The sequence below is a fragment of the Acartia tonsa genome, chromosome 11 (genome assembly GCF_053477335.1).
Source record: "Acartia tonsa isolate MP-2025a chromosome 11, ASM5347733v1, whole genome shotgun sequence".
Lineage (NCBI taxonomy): Eukaryota > Metazoa > Arthropoda > Copepoda > Calanoida > Acartiidae > Acartia > Acartia tonsa.
The window spans coordinates 3,893,026-3,906,117 of record NC_137270.1 but is presented as its reverse complement, the minus strand read 5'-3'; the positions used below and the strand labels follow the sequence as shown (position 1 = coordinate 3,906,117).

Here is a 13,092-nt window from a genome sequence, read left to right as displayed (position 1 = left end):
ACATTACTCACGTATCGCTACTATCAAATTATTTTAAAACTAAGTTTTCTTTTATTTACTATATTATAAATTTAAATCTTCTGTTTTATGGATAGAAATTTAATACTTTAATATAATTCAAATAGCAACATGAAATAAAAAAAATGAATTTATTCTTCATATAGTAAAATAATGGGTCTTATCGTTCTGGTCAATTAGAGTTTATTACGGATTATTGGAGCACTATGAGTTTTAAACATTTATCGCTTGGAAAACTTGAGCTCATATATATAGACATTTATTTCCTATATAGATCTGTCATGGATCTTGATGCAATAAAGTAGGCTGTTTTGTAAATGTAAAAAATTGGAAGATTTCATTAAACAAAAGTTCCCGCAAATATAAGTATTAAATAATAATATTGTAAAAGATTAAAAAATTTATAACACAAATTTCAGATAAAAAATGGGAGGTAATCAAAGCTTGGAACGTCAGCTTGAAATAACCGCTGCCGGCGGCGGTAGTGTTCAGCGGTCACGGATAACAGAGACGGCAGATTTTGACTTCAGGAACATTGTTTTTTACTTTATTTTACACTAGCTGCAACGGCCATAAAGGATTACTCATTTTAGCTTTTAAAAGCAAAATTATAAAAAAAAAATTCTTGGGGCGATTCATCTTAGGAGGGTGGTGATACCATACCCAAAAAATGGTTTAAAAACTGACAGGTAACTTTGAGAACCTCATTGGTTCAGTGGATAATGTTTTCCTTTGGCAATCGTAGATATACGTTTATACATATATAGATTAAATTTTGACACTTATATTATTTCAGTAAATTTACATTGCAAAATAAAAAAAATATTAGTTATAATTAAACTTAAACTAGCCTTTAGAATTATACTAAAAGTAGGGGGTAAATATATTTGCAGGGAGGATGTGGACATTGGGCTGTTTATTACACTAGTACCCAAAATTTTATTATAACATTTTTTTATTCGTTTAATTAACAAATTAGGGGACGTTTCAACCACTAATGTAATCTACACAAAGGATAGTTTTGTGTATCTTCATGTGGAATGTACATAAATTTATTGGCCATTGTCTTATCCCTTTAGATCCCTGACATAGACAATAGTACTTTAAATTAAAAACGCAGTAAACTTTCTTAACATACATAGTGTAATTGTGGTATCCGCCTAGGATAAATGGCAGACACCAGAGTTCAAATGACTACGGCAGTGTGAACAGACGTGGACACCTATACTATAGAGAAGCTACGCTTCTCTAGCAATCACTAAATAATAAACAGAGTCTATTCAGTTGTTCCTTTATTCAGGGTCTAAGGTTTACTAAAGTTATATACAACAAACAATACATACACAGATAGGAATAAGTAATCATAAACAGAATCAATATAATACATATACAATAGTCAGTTTGGGCAATAATGATCCCCCATCCCTGGAAAGGGTGGGGGGAATTAACAATACAGCTTAACCATAATAAGGCTGTCAGAATCTATCATTAATTTTAGGCATAGGGAGGGGGTCGGCAGACCCCTTCCCCAGGACTCGGGGGAGGGCCCTCGGCCCTTCCCCGAACCCAGGTCAGGGTTGCCATAGGCATGGCTCACGGTTGCCGAATACCACAACTCTCCCCTCGGAAGGCTAGGAGGGGGTCTCCCTGCCAGACTTCCGACAGTGGTTGAGGCCTTCGGCCCGCTCCTTAGGGCTAATTTATATACAAGCGATAATGATTCAATGGAATCCTAGTGGTGATTTTCAGGGCTGATGGGCTCCCAACGTGGGATAGAAGGTAGAGGCTGGCTTTTGTTGGACACGTAGCTCGGCGCCAGCAGGTGTCAGGTTGGCGTGGGGCACAGCCGCTGCAGGGCCGGTCAGTAGCGGGGCATTCTGGTTGTTGTTGGCAGCGGCTGGGGCACTGGCTACCAGGTTGACCGTCTGAGCGACAGCCTGGCCTCCCGAGGGGCCGCGGGGCTTTCCAGAGTGTGGCCCAGGCCTGCCTGGGCGGTCATTCCCACTATCGGCTGATTGCATGGATACCATTTCCTCGGCTGCTTCCCGGCCGATAGGAATGGCATCCCAGTCTACTGAAAAGTCCCGGGACTTGGCATGGGTGAGCCTGGCTCTGGCCAAGGCCTTACGATACAAGGTTGGGTGGTACAGGAACACTTGTGACATCGCGTTCATGGCGGCCCGTACACCTCCTTGTGCGGCTGCCAGGGAAATGATGGTTAAGTCTCCCAGCAGCTTGAGAATCAACAACAGCAAACACAGTATGGCTGCGCCATCTCCCCACTCGTGAATAGCCTGTCTGAACCCAGCCCAGACATCCAGGGTTGCTTCTCCTTCCTCCGCCAGTCGGTCAATATCGTAGGACACGATCCCATGGTCTCCCGTGGCTGAACAGCTACCTTGCTGAACACATGAGCCATACGACAGGCCGGTCAGCATGGTGGCCTTATACGCTGGGAACGCTAGCAGCTGCTGCCAGTCGTTCAGCTCAGCCTGCGAATAAAAGCCTCCCGAACTAAAGTCATCCAAGGGCTCTGTCAGCAGCTGCTTGGGTGTATCCAGCGGGGGTGGCCTCTTCTTAGGTGCGGGGGTTAGCTCTATCCAGCCTTCCTCAGCGTGTACAGTTAGGGGGTAGGTGGAGGAGCAGGGAATTTTGGTGGCGTGGCCGCTATACACCTTTGTCACGGCATCTACAAATCCTGTGGGCTCCACCGGCACCTTGTCCCAACATTCATTGCTCTCCCTGACAACATATTTATTGCATTGGCAGGTAAGCTGGAGCAATACATCTCCCCTCAGCACAGAGAACGTGCTCCCCTGGACACGCACCGGATGGGCCGGGTCTAGTTGCTGGAGCTTCCAGCAATTGGCCGCTACTTCTTCTGCTGCGGTGCTTCTCATTCGAGTTTCCAGGGTAAATCCGATGTAACCTGCATGTATCTGGGCCTGCAGGGGGACATCCACGTCCCTGGCCGATACTCTGGGCAGCGCTGCCGCGGCTGGGTCGGCTGCCACGAACAATGCTGGGTGGTTGGTGGCATGGGCCTCAAAGTCGCAGTTCACTATTGAGGTGGGGGTAGTCATGTTGATGAAGAATTGGGCTTGATGGTCAACCAGAAACGCATCACCAGGCTAGGCTGGAGGCTGCGGATCAGCCTCAAGGGGCAATCTCTCCCCAGGTGGTCCCACACGTAGGTGGCCTCCCCAGTGATGCAGGACAGCTCAGAATGGGGACACTCTAGGGTCAGGTGGTCAGACTGGGACTCCACCCGTCCATTCTCGACTACATAGGTCTCTTCCTTGACCAGCAGCCGTCGCTCCTGGAGCACTAATTCATTGCGGTACAGCTGGCCCTCGAAATGGACGTCCTCCCCTTCACAACCCACCCCCTCGGGGCTGTTGACCAAGGCGCCCACCATATCAAGGGTGAAGAACAGGGGATGGTTCAGCTGAAACGTCAGTGGCTGGGTCTTGCCTGGCAGCGTGTAGACTCGGTTCCTGGCCAGGTCTTGGCACGTTTCTGGATCAATCTTGGTTGGCCGCATGAGGGTGGGGACCAAGGTCACCTTGAGGTGGCCCCATACTCCACACCTAAATGTCCACTGGGACACGGTGAGTTGACAGCTATATCCCGTTGTTTCCCTAATCTTGACTTGCTGCAGGACATGTACCTCATGGCCCAAGGGCACCTCCTGGTGTAGCGGCTCCGTGCTACACATCTTCTCCTTGTTGTAGGCTGTGACATGGGTGGGGTTGGCACAGTCCCACCCTACCAGGACGTAGCTAGTTGTAGGCCACACGGCTGCGAGCAGTAGTCCCCACAGAACCATCCACCAGTGTGAGAATCTACCAGACAGCCATCGACCTCGCGCACGCGTCTGGGGATCCTCGGCTCGGGCCATGGCTGCTTCTTGGGGCTGGATACTGCTAGGCTGCTCCTGGCTAGATATAAATTTCCATTGAGCGTTATCTTTGGGTGCCCGGGGCATACCGATACCCTCCCCAATGACAGACTGACAGGCGACTGGCGCCTGCCTGGGTGTCGGCTCCCCTAGCCCCAAGGGGCCCCTTCCCTTGTCCATGGCATGCCCAGTGGCATGGGGCTGGAGTGCTTGTGGCACAGGCTCGCCCTGTATTACGTCCCTCCCCTGCCCTAGGAACTCAGGTGCATGTGGCACAGGCAAGTCCTTATATCCCCAAATTTCAATCTCCCCAGCCTCTGGTGCGGGAGGCAAGGCTGGAGGGTTACAATACTTTGGATACAATACATTTGTCAAATTTAACTTATCCTGGCTCGGTTGGGAATGGTGGGCAGCTGGGTTCCCTCAGCTGGCAGGGGGCGCTGGATGGTGTATGGCTGGGCTCTCCCTACGGGCTGGTGGCGCTTGCTGATGGATCGCTGGACCCTCCCTGCTGGCTGGTGGCGCTGGCTGACTGGGGGTGACGGATGTCACCCCTCCCTCTGGGGCTGCTGGCTCGTTCCAGGATCCAGGTATCTCGGTGGCGGCGACGGTTGTCGCCCCAGGCACCAGGGTGGGGGCGCTGGATAGCACCCCCCAGTAATCGCAGGTGGCGGCGGCGGTTGCCGCCCCAGACATCAGCTTGGGGGTGCGGGGGCGCACCTCTCGTCCTTCCCAGGTGGCGGCGCCGGATGGCGCCCCATACATCGACTCCGATGCGGCCGCCAGGGCCTCCCCGTACACCGTCTCAGTGGCGCTGGGTAGCGCCCCTCCACTCTTGCTGGGTAGACTCGGTCTGGCAGGCCCCATCATGTTGAGGCTGAAGGGTTGAGGCCTCAGGACTTCTGGCTCTGCAATGTTGGTGGGCTGCACGAACTCCGGTCCCAGGTGATTGAGGCTGAAGCCCAGACCAACCCGGTTGGGTTCAGCCGCTCCTCCCAGCACGTTGATCCTAGCTGGGACGGTTCCAAACTGCGGCATTCCGTCGCCTCGGCCCGCTGCGTTGGGGGCGGCTGCTTGCTGGAGTGTTGCTGGGGGCGCACTCCCTTCCATGTTGGCTACTCTGCTGGGCTTTCCTGAGGGAGCGCCCTTGTCAGCGACGCGTCTCCGGCCGGCTACCTGGTCCCAGTCAGCCTTGCACTCGGCCGCCGTATGGCCTGCGTAATGGCAACGGTCACATTTGGCAGGACGGTCACAGCGTGGCTGGGTGCGTCTCTCCTCTAGGCTGACCTCCATAGGCGTAGGACAGTCTCGGACTCGGTGGCCTTTCCCATGGCAGCGATAGCAGCGGCCTGGAATCTTGTCATCTGGGGCGACCTTCCCCATCTGGTGGAGACCCGGAGCCAAGGCGCCAATCTCCATTGGCTCAGACTCATCATATTGGGGCAACTGGACGCTGGCTGATCCTGTGAGCCCGTCGGTGGCGTCCACTAGGCACACACCCTCCTTCAGCTGCTTGGTGATTGTGACGGTAAACATGGCTCGCCTCGTGTACTCAGGTACCGAGGCGATCTCATGACCCATCATTTCACGTTTCACATTAGCGTTACGAATGCCACGATTTAATTTGTCTATCAATAACTCAAGGTCCTCGTGGCTATAGGCCTCCCTATACAATGCACACTTTGTGGATATGTATGCTTGTATAGGTTCTGTCGAGTGTTGCCTATAATCTCTGAAGGCTTGCTTCAGGGTCTGAGATTCATAGGCTGGACGAAATAACATTTCACACTCGGCCTTGACTTGTTCGTATGTCAAGGCTTGGCCTGCCTCGCCAAACAGATGAGAGGCCATCTCCGCCGCTTGCCCCGCCAGGGATAGTAAAAGGGCGTTGCGGCGATTTAGTGTGTCATGGGGGGGCACACGGTAAGCCGCCCATGACATTTCTAGTCTCTGGATGTGGGAATTCCAGGATTGCTTGGGCGGTCCTCGATACTCCGGCAGGTTACTCAGCATCAGCTTGCGGTACTCGGCTGGAGCCGGCTGGGGATCATCCTGGAGCCATCCTTGGAGCTGGTCGCTTGCTCGGTTCAAAGGTTCAGCGGCGGGACACGAAGTTTTAAGTCAATACTATAAATGGTTTACACTTGAGGCTTTCTAGCCTAGCAGCCAACACTGTTTATCACTAGGTTGGTAGTTTAACTACAAAGATTTAAATTAGGTGTACCTAAAGTACTTGTCACTAGTTTCTGAGTTGTAGAGTAGGCTGGTAGGTGTAGATAGCTGTTGAGGGTCTGAACTGCTGTCAGGAACTGATTTGGTTTTCCTTATCACACTATAGATAGGAGGGAGGAGCTTGCAAGTCTTTTTCTAAAAATATCTCTGTTGGATGCTATGGAGTAGCTCCGCTCCTGTGTGTGTGTGTGTGCGTGAAATATTCTTTCCTTGCAACGCGCTTACGCACCGTCAGATTCGCGCACACAGGTAAAACGCGCACCTATCCCTCAATCCGCTCTCTCATTGGTCCGCTTTGTCTTATTCGTCCGTTGAATTTTGTTGTGCGTCCCAAGCTCTGCTGCGCGACCCGTAAATGGCGCTCTGTTCTCCCGGTCGCTATCTCCACACCGTGGGCGGACTTATTCAAGTGTGGGTAGGAAGGGGGAGCGCGTGAGGGGACGGGGTAAAACCGTCCGTTCCCCCCTATGGGGAGGGGGGGGTGCTGTAGGTTTGAAGTAACTGTGTGGTGAGGTAATTGTGCCTGTTCCTTAATCCTGAGCTTATTGTTATGTCACCTCGATTGTATTTGCTTCAATTGATGGTGGGCCCCTCCCCTTCCGTTGGGATAAGGGGTGTATTTGTTGTGCTGAAGGCTTGGGGGGTTAGATTGTTTATCAATGCATTGTTATATTACATCTAGGTTCTATTTTTGGCTTTATCACAATACACAACAGATTTGCTTACCAAGCCTGTTCTATTTTTAGCTTTATCACAATACACAACAAATTTGTTTACCAAGCCTTGCTCATAAATCTATTGTTCAGCCTTCACACTAGGGTGGTAATCCCTAAAATGTGATATAATATCTGTTTTTCTAGATGGGTGGCTGCGCTGTAGCCTCTCAGGATACTTGGAGTTAACGTAGTTTTTCTTCTGCTTGGTACACTACACTCGTATTTTCGCTCGCAGCTCGCAGCTATTTGGCTTGTTTCAGCCTGTCGGCGGCAGGGAATGTCCCGTCCTGCAGCGCCGTGTATCCGAATCCGGCTGGTGGCGGCAGGGAATGTCCCTTCCTGCAGCGCCGCTGGTTCGGATCCTGCTATCTCTTGCAGTAAATGTTGGCCTATTTTCAGCCGTTTGCACTTATTTGGCCTGTTTCAGCCCGTCCGCAGGCCTGTTTCAGCCCTTGAGCGCTCAATTCTCCGTTAGATGTCGGCGCTTCTCGCGGTTCTCCATCAAGTTTTGCTGCTCTCCACAGTCTCTCGTCCGATTTCGCTACTCTCCGCAGCTCGGGTTCCGCCACACTTAGTGGTCTTTCGCTAGGTTTCGCTTCCACAACTGCCGGATGCAGAGTTAGACCTTGCTATCCAGGGTGGGTAATTCAGGTTGCTTGTGTCAGTTTTGCCAGTTTCACTGCTGGGAGTACCTTAGCCTCAGCTGCGCGTCTGCTCTACACTTGTGGTTTGCCGTAATCTCACACAGCTGTCACCAAAAGTTGTGGTATCCGCCTAGGATAAATGGCAGACACCAGAGTTCAAATGACTACGGCAGTGTGAACAGACGTGGACACCTATACTATAGAGAAGCTACGCTTCTCTAGCAATCACTAAATAATAAACAGAGTCTATTCAGTTGTTCCTTTATTCAGGGTCTAAGGTTTACTAAAGTTATATACAACAAACAATAAATACACAGATAGGAATAAGTAATCATAAACAGAATCAATATAATACATATACAATAGTCAGTTTGGGCAATAATGATCCCCCATCCCTGGAAAGGGTGGGGGGAATTAACAATACAGCTTAACCATAATAAGGCTGTCAGAATCTATCATTAATTTTAGGCATAGGGAGGGGGTCGGCAGACCCCTTCCCCAGGACTCGGGGGAGGGCCCTCGGCCCTTCCCCGAACCCAGGTCAGGGTTGCCATAGGCATGGCTCACGGTTGCCGAATACCACATAATACCCTCATACAAAACTTTTTAACGCACATGTAAAGTTATCATACATACAACTTAGCTTCCCTAACTCTGTGAATATGATTATATACAGTGGTCTGCAGCTGCGACTAAGCCACAAATTTAAACCAGTTTTGATGGTTTAGCATTTTCTTAAAAATAGGTCATTTTAACCCTTACAGATCGGGCCCCAATTCCCACCTTAATAAAGGGTGAGCAAAAAAAAATGCGTACCTTTTTAAAATTGAAATTGCGCGGCTTGTGTTAATAGTAGAAAAATGTTAGGCATATCGTTAGAACCGCTATGAAGTCTATTTTTAGGAAATATAAAAACAATTCCTGTGCTACGCATAGATTAGGAGCTTCGTGTTAAAATGTCCCAATTGACTTAAAACTTGACTTGCGAGTAAATTTTGGGACATTTTACCATCTGGCTCCTAAACTATGCGTAGCACAGGAACCGTTCTTATATTTCCAAAAAATACAGTTCATAGCGGATCTAACGGTATGCGTAACATTTTTCTACTATTAACACAAGCTGCGCAATTTAAAATTTAAAAATGTAGGCATCTCTTTTTGCAAAATATCTTCTCTAATTTTTAGTTATATTTTAAAATTTACTCGCAAGTCAAGTTTTATATCAATTGGGACATTTTAACACGTAGCTCCCTTACTATAAGTAGCAGAGGAATCGTTCTTATATTTCCATAAAATAGAGTTCATAGCGGTTCTAACGATATGCATAACATTTTTCTACCATTAACACAAGCCTTGCAATTTGAATTTTAAAAAGGTACGCATTTTTTTTGCTCACCCTTTTTTAGCCCCCCCCCCTCTATCTCGGCTCCTGGTACAGATAAAGACGTAAAATTTTTTTCTGGTAGTTCATGTGTATTTTTAGAGAAAATTACTTTTTCTAGTCATAGCAGTCAGACCGCTCCTTAGCCGCTTTTTAGCGGCCAGCCGCTAAATTTTGCAGCTAGGATGACCAAATTTTAGGACGAACTTTTATTTTTCATAACAAAAAAATTACTTTTTCTGATCATCGCCGAAAAACGGCAAATAACGGAAACCGCCATTTTCGGCGGTTACGGCGGTAAAACGGCGGTTGGCGGCGCAAATTAATATTTTTATCTGTTTATTATTGCTCAAGGATTTACCAAAAAAAATTATAGGTCTCTAGCTGTAATAGAAGCCACGATATTCATGATATATGTCTGTAGTAAAAGCCGGACAAAAATCGGTCATAAAGTCGGTCAGGGAGCGGTCAAACGGTCATAACACCACTTTTCTCAGATGGTCATTGATATCTAAGTATTCACCAAAAAAATTTTAGGTTTCTACCTTATACACAAAAGTCATAATGTAGAAATTAAGATTTATTTAGAATTTTTTCTAATTTTTTTTGCTACCCAACCGACTTTGACCGGACACCACGACCGACAAAGACCAGATATCCTAATAAAATCAACTCTTGCCGACGTATAATTACTAAACTTAAAAAGTCATGAAGTTACAGCTCTCAATCTTACCTACAAAAAAAATGAGATTGAAAAAACTAGAGGGGGGGGGGCTCTTTGAGCCCCCCCCCCCCCCCCGATCTGTAAGGGTTAAAACTTCCAGTGGTTTTTTGAAATTACAAAAGGTTTGATTCTGAAAGGTTGGCTCAATAAAATGAATAAGTTACAATATAGTGTTTAGAACCTTTTTGCGCGTTTTTTCATCCTTGTTTAGTTATACACGTAAAAACAATGGCTTTTTAACAAAGGAATGACAACTTTGGACTAAATTCTCAGGAACAGCTTGGTAAGTTTACAGACTTTTCTCGTATTCATTCGAATCCGGTGGATAAGAACCGGTTCTCATCCATACGAAAAAACTATGCCTAGCATCGTATTAAATCCAGCTTTCTACGAATATAAAAATGTACAATCATAAGATTAAAACCAGTTTTTTTAGCCCGTGCCTTCGGCACGTCGGGGCTAAAAAACTGGTTTTAATCTTATAATTGTACATTCTATATCCGCGGAAAGCTGTTTATAATACGATGCGAGAAATAACTATTATGCAACTTAAATAGGTTGATTATGTACATAAACATCGGGGTCGAACATTTTGCCTCTAGGGGCACTTACAGAAGGGGCCGGGGTGGAGGGAAGTAGACACTACACTTTCATTTTAGTTTATACAAAAAGTCAAGGAGATGATAATTTTTTTTCATCCTCATCCCTATATATGGTAAATAGTAAAATTTATAAGATTTTACCTCCGCTAATGTAGGGATTCAATTTCTAAGATTATATAAAAGTTATACTATTAAGGGATGGAAATGATTATTACAGATAGACAGACATACACATACACATGGCTATATCTATACTATAACTTTAAAAGCTGTAGTAATATGTAAAAGGTCTATTGAATAATAGATAAATGGAAGAAAATTCAAACTATCTAAATTTTAGAAAAGCAGCAGAACAAAACAGACAATCCATGGCAAAGTTTTTATGATGTTCTTGACAGCACACAAGACTCAGGTGAATGGATAGATAGATAGATAGATAGATAGATAGATAGATAGATAGATAGATAGATAGATAGATAGATAGATAGATAGATAGATAGATAGATAGATAGATAGATAGATAGATAGATAGATAGATAGATAGATAGATAGATAGATAGATAGATAGATAGATAGATAGATAGATAGATAGATAGATAGATAGATAGATAGATAGATAGATAGATAGATAGATAGATAGATAGATAGATAGATAGATAGATAGATAGATAGATAGATAGATAGATAGATAGATAGATAATATAGATATTATTTAAAGTTAGGACTTTCAGACAAAGGTCACAAATCAAAAGGAACCTAACTAAGTACAAGATAATTAGTAGGCAGGTAATTAAGAACAATGTTTTGCAGGGTGGCGCAGCAATAAGAGTTCTACAAGCTCGAGAATCTCAACTAGTTCAACAGACAGTGGCTATGACGTGGCCAGGCATATGCAAGAACAAGGTACTTACATATCCTTATTTAAAAGTAATAGAAAGTTTGTCTGTGTGTACCGAAAAAAAACTTCTAAACCGATAATGTTCTCCTTTACAAAAAAAGCTCCGTAGAGTTTATCCGATTTAATCCCTTAATGAAATTAAAATGCTTTTTCTATCCTTGTGTTATAGTAATACAATGTTTGTCTGTCTGTCTGTGTTAAACGAAGGAACTCTGTTTCAGCTCAACCGTTATGGTTCTCCTTTACAGCGAAGCTTCATATAGGTCATGAGAAGATTTACAAATGTTTTGGGGGAGGGTACCACAATCCTCCAAAGAAAAATAGTCTCTTGAAAAATAATAACCTCCCCCGCAACAATTTCGTTGTACTTTTTAAAAATTTTAAAGTTAAAATTGGAGGTTCGTTATCCCTTACATAACTCTCTCTCTATCTCAAGTGCCCCTAGAGGCTTTTTTTTGTAAACAGAGCATTTAATCAATTCATTAACTTTTCAGACAGAAAACTTGGATTTTCCAACCTGTACACAAACAATCCAACAAGAAACGAAGGGACCAGGAGGTGACATCTCTGAAAAATACATAATAATTTATTGAAATAAAAGAAATATGGACAGAGAGACAAAAATTTTGATGTAAAAAATGGGATAAATAAATTGTGATAGTTAAAAATTAACAGTTTTTGTTTTTCGCTGCATCATATTCACGCTTCTCTTTGGCAAAATTACTACAAATCGCAATCTTATGTTTTTTGTTGATTACAATTATACTACACGGTCATGTATAAGTACATTTCTTTGCATTTAGATGAAATTTTGATGGCAAAATGGTTTTCCATATCCACTTTTAAAATCATGTATGTTTGTGTATACTTTAAATGGATATAGAATACTTGGATACTGTGTCGAGATTCTCGCATACCCTGATGCAATGTTTCTACTAGCTGGCTAATATAACGACCCCATCCCCTCCCCTGAATTTGGAGGAATGTATTTACCAATTTATAAGGACTATATTAGCAACTTGAAATGATGACAAAAATTCCCTTGTTCAATATCCATGTATTCTATATCCATTGTCGTTTAAAGATTAAATTTGAACAAACATTACATGTATAAAATTAATTAAAATGACTGACTATCTGTTCTATTTTCTTATTTATTTGTTGTATAATATTTAAAATTATTGTATTTTTTATACCATTTTAAATCATATATTTTCATATGAAATTTTTACAGTTAGGGTAGTGAAATGATTATGGTTAATTGGAGCATCCCCTCCCTATTCTGTTTTTAGAAAGACTTTACCAGAAAGGTGGTGTATCAACCCCTTTAGCAAAATTAAGAGGATTGGATACATACTACTAGGTTTTCACCACCCCTTCACCCCCTTGACAATGGTCTACATCCCCCTAAAGGTGAGGGTTATAAAGGCATCACAACCCGCATTTAACTTACGGGGGTTGTGAATAAATAAAAGCTCACATCCACCTCGATATAAGTATATGGAAGGTGTAATTTTTTTTAGGGTAAGCTCAGAAGCTGACAAAACCCTCTGCACATTTTATAAGAAAACGTTTTAATTTATCCATTCCAAAATACTGAAATCAATTCTTTTCCCTAACTGTATTATATGTTATTATTATACTTATTACATTTTTTGTAATTCATTGATAAGAATTCAAGATTTTTAATATACATATAATATCAAATAATGTTTTTTTTTATCCTATTATATAAAGTAGTAAGCGTTTTTTGTCTGTCCTGAAGGATCTCGCTAACTGCTGAACCGATATTGTTCTCCTTTACAGTGAAGCTTCTTATAGGTCCTGGGAAGGTTTTAAACTATTTTTGGAGAGGGTGTCTTCACCCTCCTCCCCCCCAAAAAATATTTTTAGAACTCTTTTGAAACTCAAATTTACTATGGGATGAGGACGACTTTTCCCCCTACTGCCAGTGCCCCTAGAGGCTTCTAGGGGTC

The 13,092-nt window shown here is 44.2% G+C and overlaps 1 protein-coding gene across 1 annotated transcript; it reads left to right on the top strand.

Moving 5' to 3' along the window:
• The first annotated feature begins 441 nt into the window (after positions 1–441).
• On the top strand, positions 442–12,822 carry LOC145331548 (uncharacterized). The gene is made up of 5 exons (XM_080176260.1): positions 442–551; positions 9,865–9,899; positions 10,559–10,630; positions 11,029–11,121; positions 11,611–12,822. Exons 1-5 carry the CDS (start codon positions 445–447, stop codon positions 11,676–11,678), a joined length of 375 nt encoding a protein of 124 aa, XP_080032386.1. The 5' UTR covers positions 442–444; the 3' UTR covers positions 11,679–12,822.
• Positions 12,823–13,092: the final 270 nt, after the last annotated feature.

Bases quoted from the DNA above. Each gene is read 5' to 3' on its own strand.
- LOC145331548 (XM_080176260.1), top strand. From the start codon at position 445: ATGGGAGGTAATCAAAGCTTGGAACGTCAGCTTGAAATAACCGCTGCC. The intron at 552-9,864 runs CATTGTTTTTTA...TTAACAAAGGAA, and splicing joins GCAGATTTTGACTTCAGGAA to TGACAACTTTGGACTAAATT. The intron at 10,631-11,028 runs GTGAATGGATAG...AATGTTTTGCAG, and splicing joins TGACAGCACACAAGACTCAG to GGTGGCGCAGCAATAAGAGT.